Consider the following 18,801-nt stretch of genomic DNA (forward strand, 5'->3'; position numbering starts at 1 on the left):
ACCGTGTTGCACAGATCCAGGAACTTTCTGTTATTAACCAATGGCAACATGTCACATCTAAGTGTAATCCAGCAGATTGGATAACAAGGGGAGTAGAACCAAGAGCCCTCAAGGATTCGGAAATTTGGTGGAATGGACCTACGTGGTTAAAAGAAGATACTTGGCCATTACATGTTATGGAAAATAGCGAACTTGAAGAATGCATAACAGAACAAAGGAAGATAGTTACATCAATGTTTAGCAAGATACATGGAACAGAAGCAGATTTCATGCTGAGATTTTCCACATTACAGAGATTGCTTCGTGTAGTAGCAACATGCTACAGATTCATTTACAATGTTAAGAATCCTGTTTCGAAGAGAACAGGAAACTTTTCTTATGTTGAATTACGTGCAGTACTGATGAAATGTATCTTAATTGTGCAACGCATTTCATTTCCACAAGAAATTCATGACTTAGAAGAAGGACAACAAGTATCAAAAAATAGTCCTATCAAGGATCTTCATCCATTTATTGATGACAGACAGCTGTTACGAGTTGGTGGAAGACTCGAAAATTCAGAATTGCCATATGAGAGCAAATACCAATTAATTTTGCCTACCAAACATCATCTGACGCAACTCATAATTGAATCAGAACATCGTCGTTTATTACATGCAGGGCCTCAATTGTTGATAAGCTCTTTAAGACAGGAATACTGGATTCCACATATCAGACAAACAGTAAGATCTGTCTTGCATAAATGCTTAATATGTTTTAAGTTGCAAGCCAAGGCGTCACATCAACTCATGGGACAATTACCAAGCCCAAGAGTCACACCATCACGTCCATTTCTAAATACAGCAGTAGATTATGCTGGTCCTTGCATCCTAAGAACAAACAGAAGAAGCAGAATCACTACCAAGGGATATGTAGCTATATTTGTGTGCATGGCTACTAAAGCAGTGCATATTGAAGCAGTTATTTCCTTAACGTCAGACGCATTTATCGCTGCTCTACGCAGATTTGTTTCTAGAAGAGGAAAATGTCAAAACATATACAGTGACAACGGGACTAATTTTGTTGGAGCTAATAGAGAACTGAGAGAACTCAGTCAACTCTTCAAAGCAGAACAGCTAAAAGGTGGACTTGAAGATTTTGCAATAAAAGATGGAATCAACTGGCACTTCATTCCAGCTAACGCGCCCCATGTAAAGTCTATGAAATATCACTTTAAGAGGAGTGGGAAATGCTACTTTGACATACGAAGAGCTTGCAACATTGTTAACGCAAATTGAAGCATGCCTCAATTCCCGACCCCTGACCTCAATATCTGATAATCCCAGTGACACCTTGTACTTAACACCTGGTCACTTTCTTATAGGGTCACCTCTCATGTCCATACCTGAGCCTGATTTAACTAACTTGCCCCAAAACAGTCTTTCTAGATGGCAACACATTCAGCAATTACAACAACATTTTTGGAAAAGATGGTCGAAGGATTATCTCCACGAACTACAACAGCGTCGTAAATGGACGGCTTCAACAGAAAATCTTCAACCAGGCATGGTGGTTCTGGTCAAAGAAGACAACGCACCTCCACTTACATGGAAAATAGCAGTAGTGGAAGAGACGTTTCCTGGTAAAGACGGTGTAGTGCGTGTGGCAAAAATTAGATCAACAACTGGTTTTACTAAAAGACCAGTGAACAAATTGATTCCCTTACCTAATGACAATTGAATTAGCAAATCTGTTGATTGGAAGTTATCCAATCAAGAGGGGGGAATATGTATAGGAATGTGTTCTTGTTTTCATTATTTGGTTTTGATGATGTGGGTTAAATTACTTTTGTTCTCAAGAGATGGCGTATGGAGACCATGTATCAGCTGTTTGCGTGGGCGCCAAGCAAAGAAAACGGTTAGTGAGAGAGAAGCAACATGGCGCGAATCGCGATAACCACAGCTGGACATTACTAAGCACATACGTCGTCTAAAGTGATTAGAATTGCCTTTCAGTGATACTTCATGGTAGTTAGTGCATTACAGGTAGAAAATAGATGTCTCAAAAGAATCAGCGTGTGCATTTGTGATTGTGTTTTCTTACAAGAATCAACGCAACTCTAACAAGTTGATTTGGTGTTTTAAGTCAAATATATGCACAGTAAGGCTAATCGGGTTTGGACCTACAGTTCAAAGTGGGATCCAAACCACTATGTGCCTCCACTGGGTATCGAACCTGGGACCCCTTGGCTTGTAAAAAACGTGACCGTGACCAGCGAGCGTTACCAACCCTATTAGCCGGATGTGTCTATGGACGTGTTACATGTCTTAATACACCGAACGCTCTGAAACGTTTATCTTCACATATAATATGCCATATGTATGTCAGCAACATTTTTGTGTTTCTCTTATGCTTTGAAACTTTATAATTTATTTAAACATATTAAAATTGTAATTCTATTGGGTTGGCAACTAAGTTCCCGCCGTTTTTTTTTAATTGGAAAAATATGACAATAAATACGTTTAGCACAAAGGTGTACATCATGCGAAAGAGAATATATTGTTCTACCTAAATTTATGTTTCTTTGTTACTAAGACACATTTTCTTGTTATTTACAGATCATTAAAATGGAATGTCAAGTTGAGAAGAATGAGCATTTTCGACACCTCCTCCTTTTTGCCTTTAATCAAGGTTCTAAGGCCGCAGAAGCTGCTCGCAACATTTGTGCTGTGTATGGAGTGGGTGCTATAGCTGAAAGAACCGCCCGTGATTGGTATGCGAAGTTCAAAAAAGGAAATTTTGACCTCAAAGACTCATCTCGTTCTGGCCGTCCAGTTGAGTTCGATGAAGAGCGATTGAACCACCTGTTGCATGAAAATCCACGTCAAACAACAAGGGAACTGGAAGAGACAATGGGTTGCTCCCACACTACTGTAGAGAAGCATCTTCACTCGATGTGAAAGGTTCAGAAGTGTGGAGCATGGGTGCCTCACACTTTAAGTGTCACCAACAAAAATGAACGAGCCACAATCTCCGCTGGTTTGCTTGCTCGGCACCGTGCAACCTATGGACACAAGGAACGATTTCTTCACCGAATCGTTACTGGCGATGAAAAATGGTGCCTTTACATGAATATGAAGCGGCGTAAGGAATGGCTGAGCCCCGGGAAACAAGCGACCCCACGCGCGAAACAGGAACTTCATCCACGTAAAACGATGTTGTGCGTATGGTGGGACTGGGAAGGGATTCTCCATTTCGAATTGCTTGAAAGGAACCAAACGATCAACGCGGAACACTATGTGCAACAAATGGAACGACTCAACACGGCTATTCAATTGAAAAGACCGAATCGGCAGCATGGTGTTCTTTTGCTGCACGACAACGCCCGCCCTCATATCGCCAATATGACCAAGGACGCCATTCAAGCTCATGGTTGGGAAGTGCTGCCACACCCACCATACTCTCCCGATTTGGCACCAACGGATTTTCACCTCTTTCGATCTCTTTCAAATGCTATGCGGGGAGTTTTGTTCAATACTGATGCAGAATTGAGAGCTTGGTTGGATGATTTTTTCGAGTCTAAACCACGTGATTTCTACCGACGAGGTATTGAAAACCTTGTTGAACGTTGGCAAAACGTTGTAAACAACACAGGAGAATACATTATTGATTAACTACTTGTATCTGTTTATTGAAAACTAACCTTTCAACACCTTCCTTAAAAAACGGCGGGAACTTAGTTGCCAACCCAATATTTGTTGACATGCTACAACGCTGGCAGTATACATTATACGTGGGGACTTATTCATGCAGTTTGCAACACTGAGGACATCAGCAGACTTTAACGATGGCATCTTGCTTTATTTCAGTCCTTACCCGTTGGAAGACGAAGTTCCCCTCCATGTAAATGTGTCTCCCATTGGGTAATTCAAGGTCGCTTCTTTCTACTTGGAGCCTTTGGTGGCTCTGGCTACAAGCTGGCCAGACCAGAGTGATGTGTCGCGCGGCAGATGTTTTGTCAACACACAACGAGAGGGTGCGGATGGCCCCATATCGGAAAAGGACATACCTTGGGGGCTTGCAGGTTGATTCTGTTGAGTTAATAGGGAAATAATGAAAAACTTAAAGTTAAATAAATAATTTTGTAACCGTAAAGCTGTGGGTCAGCACTGCTGGAGTGCACGTGCATGAAATATACTGATGCTTCAAAGACAAGTTTTAAAGCAGTCTTTTTACAATGGAAATAAGTTTACTCCCATACCTGTAATATACGCTACCAGTAGAAACATATCTAAATATGAACAATATTCTACAGGGTGTCCCAAATGTCATGCAAATGAAACTTCATATGTAACTTTTGAACAAAAAGTGAAGAGACATAAATCTTATGCTGGTATTAACTTTACCTATGTGGATATTTTGTTAATATTAAACAACAAATCATGCTGTACATGAACTTCAGTATGGGGAAAAGTTACTAAGGTGCAAAAACACTGTTTGTAAAAAATTGAAAACAAACATGGGCAAAAAAACAGCTGTGGAGTTGCTTGCAGCTGTGTGGACCAAATTGATAAAATAATGATAAATATTTACGCATTTTGTGAATTACAGATGATTTATGGGATTAATTATGACATATTCATAAAAAAAAGTATGTTTTTTTCTTCTTCAAAATTACGGGGTGTACTGGCAACATCAGTTGTGTCAGAGGGCAGTACCAGGTATGCCCAACAACTGACTGTTACTCAATCAATAACCAGATCAAACAAAAGATTTGAAATTTATTGTACAAAATGATAGATAGGTTAGTTTCGTAAGTTTTCAGTCCGTTTTCATTTTTCCTGATTCCCAGATTTTCTAGGAAGAAAGAAGGACACAAACTATACATTTGTTAGAAGTGTTTGTAGAGTGACTAGCCCTATAAGGTTGTGTGTGTGTGTGTGTTCATCTTGGTGTAAGATTAAGAAACTTGAGACACAAGGATGAAACAATGCGGAAATAATAAAAACCATTTAAAGAAACAGTACTACATTATTTGGCAAAAGTGGTTGGGCGAACATTTAAGAAGAACATAGTTTTCAGTTCTTCGTGTTTGAATTACTTTAAATTATAATATAGTTTCATGTAAAATAATACATATTTATTATAAATTTATTGACATTTGCCATTCTTTTTTCTGTTTATGAAGTGGCAGGCAACAAATTGTCGTGTTGGGTGCTATATTCACTTGCACAAAGCCTTTGGGCCAGACTGCTTCAGGCTGAGGTAACAGAGGCACTTTACTTCACAATAATACATTTCCACAAGCTAAAAACAATGGAAAACGTTCACAAGCAACATAATCTTCACAAAAATATGAAAAAAATTCTCTTTATGCAGGGGTACCATTCTAAATTTTCTCCAGAACTGAAAAAGAAATCACTTTAAGAGACATTCACAGGAGCAACATAAACTAATTCAATACAAATTATTAAAAACATGCATCATTCTTCATTACAATGTGGAAAAGCTTGGTGCCTGGCAAGGGTTGTCTTCGATGGAGATGATTCTGTTCATGGCATAATAGCAATTAATATTATCTTTAAAACACTCATATTGGGTTCCCCAAACTTTAAACTTAGTCCACAAATCATTACCAGTGTTGTAAATGTATTCCTCCTCCTTCTGAACAACTTGCAAATAATTATTACATGATCTGGTCCAAGTTCCTTTTGTGTGCATCAGGCGCAGCTCGTGCATAATTTTCCTGGGGGTTCACCAAAATTATGCAAAGTGGACTTATCTAAACCTTTTGAGACACTACACGCTTTGGTTCGTAGAGATAGTACTGGGAAAATTATCAAATTTTGGCCGGTAGAGTACTGACAAAGTTAATTTGCTTTATGTTCAGATAACAGTGACAGCACCAAGGAGTGTGCGTGTAGGGGGCGATCATTTTAATTTAAGATTTTCGTATGGTATTGTATTTAGGGGTATCTCAATTCAGAAAATATTCTAGCCTCAATTTTGCCTCTTCCACTCTTGCCAACTCTTTTCTGGTCCCACCACTGTCAAAGAGACTATATTATTGGAACTGGATCCTGAACCTACAGTTAAAAATACAAATCTCTGCCTGCTAAAATGAGTATGTATCAGTAATCGAACCCAAGACCCCTTGATTACAAGATATAACTATTCGAAAGTATATCGCTAAATCAAAGCGATTCGATTCTATTCTATGCAATATGTTAACATTTCACACAGCAACAACTACACTCCTTCCAATACACAATCCACCTCCCTCCACTCAACGTATCACCACGCCAAATATATTTCAATCACCAGCCACGCACTTCAAAACAAACTAACAAGTATGGAGACAATGACACGTAACAAAGTCAATCGCGCACGTCCCCTCGAACACCCTCTCGTTACAGCTGTACTCTCGTTCTAGAATATAACTGATCGCACGAAACCCAAACAACTTTTTGGTCGTCTTCTCATGTAAGTGCATAATGCCTTCATTGTTAGGTTAGGCTTGAATAAATAGTAAATACTACATTTTTGGTCAAGCACGGTAAAGAAACCGAAAATTGCAGTGTATATATTCTAAGACAACTAAACCTAAAAAGCCTAACATGTCAACGAAAGCATTTAGTCTGACGTAAGAAGACCAAAAGGTTGTTTAACTCTTGTCCGATAAGCGACCACTCGCCCTCGTGCTATTTTTGACTTTTTGGCTCCTTCCACCTGAAGTGTTTCCATCTTAAGGAAGAAAACTCTGAATGTGTAAGCAAGTTGTTTTCTATCATATTTATCTTATTTGTCCCATCATCTTTACATCTAGCTTTCGTTTGGGGTCACCTCTACATTTATATTACACCCTCTTCATTAATCTAATAAGTCTTGTAAAATATAAATAATACAAAGAGAATGCCAAATAAATTCAAATTGAAACACACAGTGCAACACTGGAAGAGAGAAGAGCGTGGTTCACTCCAGCTCGCTGGTGATCCTACGAACTGCGCATGTCCGTTTTGACGAGACGACCTTCCTGAAGTATCAGACTGCATGTATTTTCGCCATATGTACGTGTCGAGCTTCTGCTAGCCATCCTAAGCTTTTAGCATGGTAGGAGTTGCCTTTCGGAGGTTCAGCAGAGACTTTGCACGAAACAAAACTAGAGGGGAGCTGAGTGGCTCTGGCCCGCGGTTTCTCCTTCTCACTAAGGGACTTTGGCACTCTACGTTTATGAACATCTCAGTTATTGTTTATTTTGTATATTACTGGGGGTTCACTGCACATTTGCACTATACAGCCAACTGTGCATGGTGTGCATGCATTTTCTTTACATGCTTCAATTTATATTTACCTCTGTTAAGGCAAGGAAAGACAATTTCCCCTAGGTCTTTCTCGCTGGGGCAGCTGCTGATCACTGTTGCCAACTTCGCTCTTTTGAAGCCAGATCTGGCTCTTTCGTGCACTCTTTTGACTGTGAACTGTGGCACCCGCCCTCTGCCCCACCATGATGCCACCACTGGCTCCGGCCCATAAGGACCAACCTTTGCCATGAGTGCACATTTTGCACGTGACGTGATATTGTTATATTTGCTGTGTCACCCACCCCCTCTTACCTCCCAACTACTTTTACTTTTAGCGCCGCGGCTAAGGTAAAGATGACAATATTATTATCCGGGAATCCTTTATTTTCGATTTCATATGAGCATCAGTGGATTATTGAGATGGGTGATGTTTAGGTAAATAATGTAGTTATTAATTAATTCTGTTTGTTTCTGACAATAACATCTACAATCTGCACATGTCTTGACTTTACAATTTGGACCAGGCTTTTTTCTTTCCCATCTGAAAATTACTCTTCAGGTGCGAGCATTCATCGAGTGGGTCACTTGTATATATCTATCTATGTATAAAACGAGGAGAGTGACACGTGAATGACGGAACATCTTAAAATACATCTGCTGGTCTTCCACACAACTTACTCACTTAATTTCAGAGGTCTTCTTCTTGAGAATATTAACTAACGGTGTGTTTTATCACACAACAATTTTCAACTTTAGCACTTATTGTAAATATCAAGGCTTAGAAGCAACTAAAAAATCTCAATTTCAAGTAGTCTCGAGTAACAGTCACATTCTTTGAACGAGTATTAGCTTCAATACATATTTTCTTATTGGCACGCAAACAGTAACAAAATTTCAGGCTGCAATTGGTGTGACAAGAATAAAATACATTATGTAGCACCACCCATTTGGTAAGAACAAATATTTTGGAGACACGGGGATTCGAACCTAGGATTTCAGCTTACAAAGCTGGCCTTTAACCGACATGGCCACAAGCCAGGGTGAAGAAACCAAGCTATTCGAGTAATTTATCCATACGATTGCATCTTTTCCTGTCCAGCTCGAAACTTTTGATGCCGCTTCTCGGTAATTACATTAATTTGAAAGCAATACGCTTCATCAGATAGGGTTCATATGCTGTACACATTGCTGACAAAATACAAGTGAAGCTTGTGCATGAAAATTAATGAAGACGTTGGGATATCGTGCTTTTGTGGAAGGTTAGTGTTTCCAACCATAAATGATTACCGTTCTCTACTTTCCGTCAACATAGTGGATTCTGGTATGTGACGACGAATCTCATTAACCAACGGCACATAAATTATATTATTTTAAACTATTTATTTCAAAATGAAGTCATTATTCTGGAATCTATGGAGGCAATCATTCATTTGGTAAGAATTTTACGATTTACGAGAGTCACAATTCTTCTATTTCTTTCGAGTTTCAATACGAAACCAACGTGCACCTGTAAAGAAAGTAAAGCCTGACAATTTTTATTTTACAAAAATTCCATTTACTGTTAAAGTTAAATGAGAGGACAACCATTGACTTATTTTTAATAGCCTGGATGACTGATATGGGGGAAGGGGTATCTACTCTCATGTGGCCCCCCTGGCTGTGACATAAACTCTTCTTCCTTTAGGATTTCTATTATTTTTCCCATCCCATATTCAGTGCCAACTATGCGATTCTGTTTGCCAAATTGTATGGGGAAGGAGTTTATTTATTCTTCAAGCCTTCTCCTGGACTAGGATAACACTATTTCCGAAAGATTTCTTTTTGCATCACTTTCAGGAATTGCAACAGCACTATTTTTGTCTCGCTTATTCTTATTGCAGTTTTTCCATTTTCGGCTACTCGCGACGTTGAAGAGAGACTCAAAAAGAACACCCATGCTCAGGACAAATTCGAACCTGGGGACCTCGCATTCAAACGAATTGTGATAACTACTTCGTCACGAACGTCAAAAACGTGTTTATTTTTCAAATAAATTTCAGGAATATTTCACATTTACATTACTTTGATTGTAGACGTGGAAATTCCAGTTAATTAATATTTACGCTGCAATCTTTCCGTTAGCCCTTATCTTTGAGTCTGAGAGACAAAATTCCCTGCATATGGTTAAATTGATTGATAGTAAGCAACACTGCTCCTTTCCGAACACTTACTTCGGCTGTACTTCCGGCGACGAAGCTGGTCTTTAACTCAAACAAGTGTGCCAGTTTCTGTGAACAGAAGTGTACCTGCATACGTTTTAAAATTCCCAGAAAGTAGATAACTTATAATGATTCCATGCAAATATGTATTACGTTCTAAGAACTTTGTTAGCTTTGAGAGGTTGTTAAACTAAAGCATTCGTAGAAAGGAAAGAAGTTTATCGATGGTTCCGATTCACTTTAAATCTTAGCAAATAATTTACGACACTTACATAGAAACTTAAGTGTCATTAAGTAACTGTTAACGTTACTTCTATTGGAAAAAAAGTGTAACTCTTACAGTTACAGCTTGATTTCAAATGTAACTAGTTACAGTTAAATTTCTTCAAAAAAAGTAACTGTTACTTGTAACTGAGTTACTTCCAAACACTGGTAATCAACTACTTCATTGATTTAATTTGTGTATTAAGTCCACTTTATGCACAGAAAGGATAATTGGGACTAGACCTACAGTTTAAAGTGAGATACGAACTACTATGTGCCTCCACTGGGTATTGAACCCGGGACCCCTTGATTACAAGGTGATGACACTGATTTGCTTTATTTTACTTTGCTTTTTGTGCCACTTTTGGCTAATTTGCGAAGATGGGGATGAGTGATGACATGATGTGAATGGACAATCACAAACATCCATGCCCAGGCCAGGATTCGAACCCGGGACCCCTGGCATCGTAGCGCGATGTGCTAAGCACTCCACCATGGGGGCCGGCCGGCTCTTCATACCTGAAAATGAAAACTTGAAAGCCAAAAGAAATTCACAAGGAATCGGTACAAACTTTTAGGACAATCTGCTACATCATATCCTAGTGTTGCTAGGTGATACCGTGAGTTCAAATGTGGTAGAGAGTCACGTGAAGATGCCCATGCAGGTGACACATGAACACCCAAAAAAACATTTGCCAAGATTCATGACATGGTGATGGCAGAAAAACGAGCCACCAACAGGTGTTTAGCGAAGTGAACAGGGTTACCAACGAGTACAGCGTACAATATATTACAAAAAAAAATTGTGACAAAAAGTGTAAGCAAAATGGATCACTCAAAACCTGCCCCGTCATCAGAAGTGGAGGAGACTGACACGTTCAAGGCAACTTTTACACACATATCGCACGGATCCACAGGATTTTTTACCCAGATATGTGATAGTGGACGAAACAAGATCCCACACTTCGATCCAGACTCGAAAGCTTGATGCCTCTTACCCAACCACAAAGAAATTTCAAGTTCATCATCAGCCAGAAAAGGTATCCCGGTATACTAGAGCATACTACCAGTTGGATTATCTGGAACATGGAGTCACCATTGCGGGTCATTAGTTATTACTGTGATAACCTGATTATCACCAAATGTAATTTCTGGTGATATGAATCTTAGGAGTAACATACTAATGTTTTGATCATTCGAAAAGCAATCATTTTCCGTTCACTCATCCAGATAATATGCACACCTGTATTTCACTTTCTCAAGGGAGTACAGAAGGTCAAGGGTACTATTCTAACATCAAAGTACACTTGCCTTATGATATCTTTTTGGTGCACATGGTAATTGCGTTGCAGTTCCAGGGACTCCAGGGCTTTTGTGACTTTGGTTAGCTTCATGGCATCCTGGAGCAGTTGTGAAGCTTTTTCATGGCACAGGATGGCTTCCTCATATCTTCTGCTGCGAAGATGATTTTCAGCTTGTCTGTGCTGCTGATGTGCCTATGAAAAGAAACACATATCAATAATCAAGTATTACAGGGGTAGACAAAACTAAAAATAATTCAGGCGGCAAACCTTTTTTCCACAGGAACCGGCACTTTTTTTAAAAGAAATTATTCATTTTTCAAATAAGGTCTAAAAAAAGTCACGAACCTAAGATAAACCTACACATTTTGAAATGTAACCTTAAAACATCTATTAATTAATGTACTATTATAGTATGGGGGTGACAGCTATAAATCATATATTTCACACTTTTTTACATTGCTAACGTACTATTTTGGAATGCGGAACATTTCCTAAGGTGAAATAATGCATTTCTAACTAAGATAATGTATATTTCTTACATTTACGAGTACTTACTGCTACTTGTTATTTCGATTCTGTAACACATTATGGCGGGCGATAGCGTACTGGTTCAGGGCACGTTGTGCGAGTGTTTTGTCGATTTATGCAGTGTTGCAACTTCGTTCACCGGAAAATACCTACTTTCGTGGCCTGACTTGAAATTATGCTAATACCTCGCAAACCATTGACGTTAGCCTCACAAACCTTGATGTTAGCCCCCAAAAAACATTCACGTTAGTCCCCAAAAACCATTCACGTTAGTCCCCAAAAAACATTCACGTTAGTCCCCAAAAACCATTCACATTAGCCCCAAAAACCATTCACGTTAGCCCCAAAAACCATTTTTTGTAAGGTAAGGTTAGGTTAGGTTAAGTTAGGTTAGGCAAGCATAGTAAAAAAATAATTAAAAATACTCGACATGTCATGTTCTAGTGAAAAAACGGCAAGTTTGAAACACTGACCATGGGGTTACTTCATCTGACACAAGGAACATTGTGCTCTCGTGCAGAAAGCAAATGGAGGCAGCAGAAACAGCATGTCAGACAGAGATTTTTGCAGAAAACAACATCTATTCGCATTAAAATTGATCATTCACGAACTTCCAGAATGCTACAGAAAATGATTTCCGTAAGTACTTTCTCCTGTAAATTTGAAGAAATCCATCACCCCTATACTATAATGTTACCAATTAATATAAGATTGGATTAAAAGTAATTTATTCTTTCACCTTAGTGACCTTCCTACAGAACTCAATATATATGGCTCTACTGATAACAGAATGAATAATGATGCAATACATTCTAATACATGGCTGCTCTTTCATGTTGCTGCAGATTTTAAAATTTGGCTGGCAAAAGTGTATAATGACATGATTACATTATGCAAATAAATCCCATAGGAAAAGTTACTATGTCAGAGCTCTTGCTCCGAGGCATTGGTCAAACTGTAGTTGTGTTATCTTTCTTATTCCTATGTTTTATAATTAATTATAATTAATTACTGGCACATTTGGGCATCTCACGCGTGAAGGCTGGAGAGAATCATGCAACTAGCTCTTCAGATATACTGATTTCTACAAGGATATTTTGTCATATAGTAAAATATATTTATCAAACGGTAACTATTTGTTTTGGTAACAGTTTGATATAGGGAAAACACATTTCTTCAATTTTACAGGAGAAACTACTTGCGGAAATGAGTTTCTGTGGCATTTTCAAAGTTCATGGAGGTATTTTCTTTCATCGTTGAATCTACTGGACCAGGAATTCATTCATCTTCGAAGAGAAATATATCTCCGACACACAATTGCTGTTTTTCCTGTACGTGGACCAGATGTTCCGTATGTTTGATGATGTAATGCCCTGTCAGTGTTTCCAACCATGCCGTTGTTTTGCAAGAAGTGAAGGTGATTTTTTTTTTAAAGCTGTATCGCATTGTTTTACGAACAAAATTTTAACTATGCTTGCCTAACCTAACCTTGCCAGAAATGGTTTGTGGGGCTATCTGTAAATGGTTTTTGGGGCTATGCGTTAATGGTTTGGTTTTTAATTTTAACTATGTTTGCCTAACTTAACTGAACCTAACCTAACCTTCCGTGAATGGTTTGTGGGTCATTTTTCGGTTAAGAAGGTTGGAAACACTGCATACCCACTGATGATCCACGACGTGCCCGCCATATTGTGCCTTACCTTTGTTTCAATGTAAATATATATATATTTTTATTACATCAACATACTGTCGTTACAACTACCAATACTCAAATTTCAAGGTAGCATGAACATATTTTGTATTTTTAACTCTTTCTGTACATAAAAAGCTGGGTCACAGGGAGCCAGGTGTGTCTTAAGTGTAACTTTTTTCAGTGTGTTGATTATGGGTTAAATGAGTGTCTGAAGTGTGCCTTCACAACAGCAGTTGAATTGGCATCCAGAAACTCTTATAGAATGGTAAAAGTCTTTCTGTACAAAATATACAGTTAGGTTGTTCAGTATATATATGCTCATAAACACATACAGAATTAGCTTCATATAGAAAATACATGCACATAATGATAATATCGGAATCGCACAACTGAAACTTGGGCACTTATGTGAAAACTACAAATAAATCGATAAACAAACAAACTTCAATTTACATTTTATCCGTGTTTGCATGTTATACATCCTACAGTGACTTTCATATCTAGTAAGGAAATTGATACTTCAGGGCAACCCTGAGGAAAACGGTGGCTGGGGCGTGGTTCTGGTCACCAGATTACTTCCACACCCTCTTACAAGCCCTAATGGTATGTTGCAACGTTCAGGAGAAGACTTCTTACACCATACATACACAGTAAAAATATGTACTAAGCAAAATAATATTTTTTAAGTTCCCACATTTCAACTATATTTACATCATAGGGATCCTTGCACTTACAATTTATTTCTTTGGCATACCCCAAGCTACAACGATTCAAGCTCCACCGACTTGTTAGATATCGTTGGACACTAGCTGATAATTACATTTTTTTTTTATTTCTAGACCGTTACATCCAGTTGTGAAATGTTTTCTGTCCAAACTAATTTTCTCCTTTACCAAATTCTCTTGACCTAATTCAGTAACATATGTTTAATACATTGCAAAGTTTATCAAAACTGACAAAGACATGTTTCAACTTGCACTTTCATTTTTAAATCTTCGAATGTCAAATTAATATACTGAAACAGACAGTGTGTCCGATTCATAAAATTATTATTAATGAAAGGACAGAAAATGTATACAAACCAAATTCAAGGCCGAATTCTCCATGTCATGTCTGTTGCGCTGTGGGTATACATACCGGCTGGACATTCTTGCACATCTTAGAAACGTGGATCCAATATCCCTCGTGTAGGGCCACTATGTGTGAACCGAACAGCAGCGATAGAGGCGTGCGACGTCCGCAGGATTTTTTTCCCAGGGAGGGGCAAGCAAGGTAATTGTTTTCCAGGGGGGCAAAGGAGGCATATATTTCCCCATAATAGTGGTGACGCCTCAAAAAAAACACTATTTCAGTCTGAAATGATCATGTTTCTTCAACGAATTTATAATAATTAATATAAATTACCGTGACTGAAATGAAATTATGGGTGAAATATATAATTTTTAGGTGGACATTCATTTTCCGGGGGTGCTTCCGGACAATCCATGCCGAACAGTAGGGAAATCATTTCCCGAAACTGTGATCGGGACGATAATTTTTTTTTTCCGATCGCGGAACCGACATTTCGGGATCCCGCACACCTCTAGTCAGTACAATAATAGAGTACTGTGGTACATACTATGAGCGTGCGCAATGGGGGTAGGGGGTGAAGCAGTTGCACCCTAATATATTCACTTAGAAGATCAGTGTAGAGGGTTAGTAAACAGGAGTAGAAAAAACTTATTCAGGCGCCAGCCCCTTTTTTGTCAGGAGCCAGCTTTTTTGGCAAAGAAGGCCATGAATCAACTAAGATAAATTTACACATTTTGAAATATGATCTTTAAAATGAAATTTATTAATTAATGCAACATTTGAATTAAAGTAATTAACTCTTGCACCGGAGTGGCATTCCTAAAAGAAGCTCAAAGTAAGAGCATGAATAGCAATTAATTTGATTGTGATTTGATTTCGTCTATTTTACATCGCTTTTGTGCCACTTTTGACTAATTGCGAAGATGGGGATGAATGATGATGTGATGAAATTGATGAATGAACACACACAAACACCCACGCCCAGGCCGGGATTCAAATCCGGGACCCCTGGCTTCTTAGCGCTATGTGGGGGCCAGCTGAATAACTATGAAATACACTCTAATATATGGCCTAATATACCATACAGCAGATTTTAAAACTCGGCTAGCAACAGCGAAAAAAATTATAATGGCCAGACAGACACTTGAGAAAAAGTGGGAATATAATCAAAATGTCCATCAGCTAAATAAAAAGCACAGCCATGATTCGGTTAAAAGAGATAAATTATATAATATATTAGTCGAGTTTGGAATACTTAAGAAGCTTGTTAATATGATAAAAGTATGCAACAGTGACACAGAAAGTAAAATTCGGGTTCGTATGTCTGAAAATTTACAATCCATAATGGGTTAAGATAGGGAGATGCATTATCTCCATTGTTTAATTTTGCCTTAGAATATGCTAGTAGGAAGATAAAAGAAACTAATGAAGGACTAAAATGGGATGATATAAATACAATTATGAATAATGGTAAAATATTTTTAAAAGCAGCTAAAGAGATAGGTTTGGAAGTTAGCAAAGATAAAATTAAATATATGCTTACAGGCCGAAAACAAATGTTAGGTAATAACTCGTTTGAATCCGTTTCCAAATTCAAGTACTTAGGAGTAATACTAACAAATGAAAATTATATTAAAGAAGAAATAAAAAGCAGGCTTAATTCAGGAAATGCGTGTTACTTCTCTCTTCATAAACTTTTATCTTCCCGTGTAATATCTAAGAAACTAAAAGTTAAAACATACAAAGCGGTAATTTTGGAGTATTATATGGATGCGAAACTTTTTATTATTAGAATAATTAAATCAATAAGACTTAGGTGGGCAGGCCAGTGGCAGGAATGGGAGAGGAAAGAAGAGTTTACAGGGTTAGGATTCTTGTTGGGAAACCCGATGGTAAGAGACCTGTAGGAAGGCCAAGACGAAGATGGAGGGACAACGTTGAGATGGACCTAAAATAAATCGGCAAAGATGGAAAAGATTGGATTGATCTTACTCAGGTGAGGGACAAATGGAAGGCTTGTGTTGCTGCAGCCATAACCTTCGGGCTTAAGAACCCCGATGGGCCAGTGGTAATGTCGTCGCCTTGTAATCAAGGGGTCCCCGGTTCGATACCCGGTGAAGGCACATAGTGGTTCGGATCCCACTTTAAACCGTAGGTCCAGTCCCGATTAGCCTTTCAGTTCATAAAGTGGACTTAGAATACCAACTCAATCAATCAAAAGACGTGACAAAGAAAACACACACTGTACTCATTGTTATGAGGAAAAGTTAATGGAAATGTTCGTAAGCGAATTCGAAATATTTTTAAAAATATAGCCTCTCGTATATTTTTAGAGTCCCGCATCGTGGCCGCATACACATTTCTCTTTCTTTTGGCTTCCATCTCATCAGACTTATCATTAATTTCCTAATTGGAAACGCTGTTTTTTTGTTAAAAAAACAAACAAAGAAAACAACGTGTTATTGTTTATTGCAACCATACCATATTGATGTCCCGCACCGGCTGCGGGACAAGTCTCCTGGGGGCGCTTTTTCTTTTTCCAGTCAACTTGTGAATTGGGGTTCATTTCTTGCTCTCTGATTGGCTGTTGGGAAGTTACGGTGCTCTGATTGTGAGAATATCTTATTTGCGCTGTACGTTAGGTTAGGTTAGGTTAGATTAGATTAGAAAGCAGCAAATTTGAGCTGAAAATAGGAAATAAGATATTCTCACAATCAGAGCACCGTAACTCTCCAACAGCCAATCAGAGAGCAAGAAATTAACCCGTACTCACAAGTTGACTGAAAAAAAAACAACGTTTCTCCTGAGATTTAGGCCAGTCAGTGTATGGGACCGGTGGACACCCACCATCGTGAGGAAATTGCGGAGATACGAATGAGTAGCATAACCCTGTCATGAAAAACTACAACAACGACTGGAGGTTCGTCGTGCTGACCACTCCTTAACTGGTTGGATGATCTCCCACCTCGGGTGGTGAATGTGTAGGATCAGGTGGGGGCTGTTGTGCCGCGGGTTATTATTGATGATATATATTTTTTAGAACTGAATTAAAAAAAATCAGACAGCAGGTGAAAATTTTCAGGCGCCATTGACACCGGGCGCCTTGTATTTTTCTATCCCTGGGTCCTAAAAAAGTGTACCAACTGACTGAAGACTAACATTGTACGATAGGATATCACACGACTGCAGAAGTTCATTCTAATGCTGGACCAACAGTTCTTCTTATACTATCCAATATTTGTAAATCTATGTGCAATAAATTCGCAAGCGTATGTATAGACCGTAATCTGTGGGTTGTATTGAAAGTGCAAACATAAACATTTGTCTCATACCCCTGGAACTTCCGGTTCAGACCAGTCTCGTTTTCTCCAGTGGCAGAACAAACTGCTGACAACCTCTGCACCATCACACGTAAAAAATCAGTCTTTAAAAACACGTAGGATGCACTTGTCCGCTGGACAAAATCATCATCAATCTGTCGTGTTCCCGTTGATAATTTTTCTATGACATTGGAAGTTTATTCCCAAGAGAACAAATCAAATAATACTCCCATAAGCACAATCCATTTCTCCTTGCCACCTACAGCCACCCTGGCAGTGTTGCCAAATCTGAGGCGCATAAAAGAGCTAAATTTGAGCTTAAATGGAGTTAAAACTGACTTTCAAGGAGCTAGATTTACGAAGGCTGGATAAAGTCGAAATGTGAAAGGGGTGGGGGGCTGCTATTACCGTTAACTTTAAAGTAATTACAATTTATTCTAAGCTTTCCGGCGGCATCACCCACCTTGATAATCCAACGATGGTCGTATGATATCGAAAATAAAGGATTCCCGGATAACAATATTATGTCTGATTGATTTGTTGTTTTAAGTCCACTTTATGCACAGTAAGGCCAATCGGGACTGGACCTACAGTTTAAGGTGGGATCCGAACTACTATGTGCCTTCACCGGGTAGCGAACCCGGGACCTCTTGATTACAAGGCGACGACGCTCCTACTGCGCCATCGGGAACAATATTATGTCATCTCCACGTCACTATAAAAAAGTAGCTGGGGAGGTAAGAGGGTGTGGGGCGACGGAGCCAATATAACAATATGACGTCACGTGCAAAATTTCATATACTCATGGCAAAAGTTGGTGTATGTGAGCCGGAGCAAGTGATGGGATCATATTGGACCATCCGACGCAATGAGTTATCGAATTTTCTCTGACGAGGGAAAACAGGACAACCGGAAGAAAAACAATTGACAGCCATAGATAAAAATTGACATAATTTTTTACACTGACAAGAGGAAAGACACACACACACACATACGTATACATACGTATATATATATATATATTTGCCTTGTTAATGTATAGGAAAGTGCTTGTGTCTTTAAAGCAAAGCAGATTTTACCATGCATGTGTGAAATGGTGGAAAATAGAAGTAAATGAAATCTTGTCATTCTACGGAAATCGCA

The 18,801-nt window shown here is 38.7% G+C and overlaps 1 protein-coding gene across 1 annotated transcript in view; it reads right to left on the bottom strand.

Moving 5' to 3' along the window:
- Positions 1–14,448, bottom strand: part of LOC146004530 (nuclear receptor-binding factor 2) — a 47,481-nt gene extending 33,033 nt beyond the window's left edge. The window contains exons 1-2 of the mRNA XM_083143414.1: positions 14,350–14,448; positions 11,054–11,238 (exon numbers count right to left, since the gene is read on the bottom strand). Of these exons, the coding sequence (XP_082999540.1) occupies positions 11,054–11,238; positions 14,350–14,415 (251 nt within the window). The 5' untranslated portion in view covers positions 14,416–14,448. The remainder of the gene's footprint in view (positions 1–11,053; positions 11,239–14,349) is intronic.
- Between the last annotated feature and the right edge of the window lie 4,353 nt (positions 14,449–18,801).

Source organism: Lepisma saccharinum, chromosome 21 (genome assembly GCF_977018435.1).
Source record: "Lepisma saccharinum chromosome 21, izLepSacc3.1, whole genome shotgun sequence".
Classification (NCBI taxonomy): Eukaryota; Metazoa; Arthropoda; class Insecta; order Zygentoma; family Lepismatidae; genus Lepisma; species Lepisma saccharinum.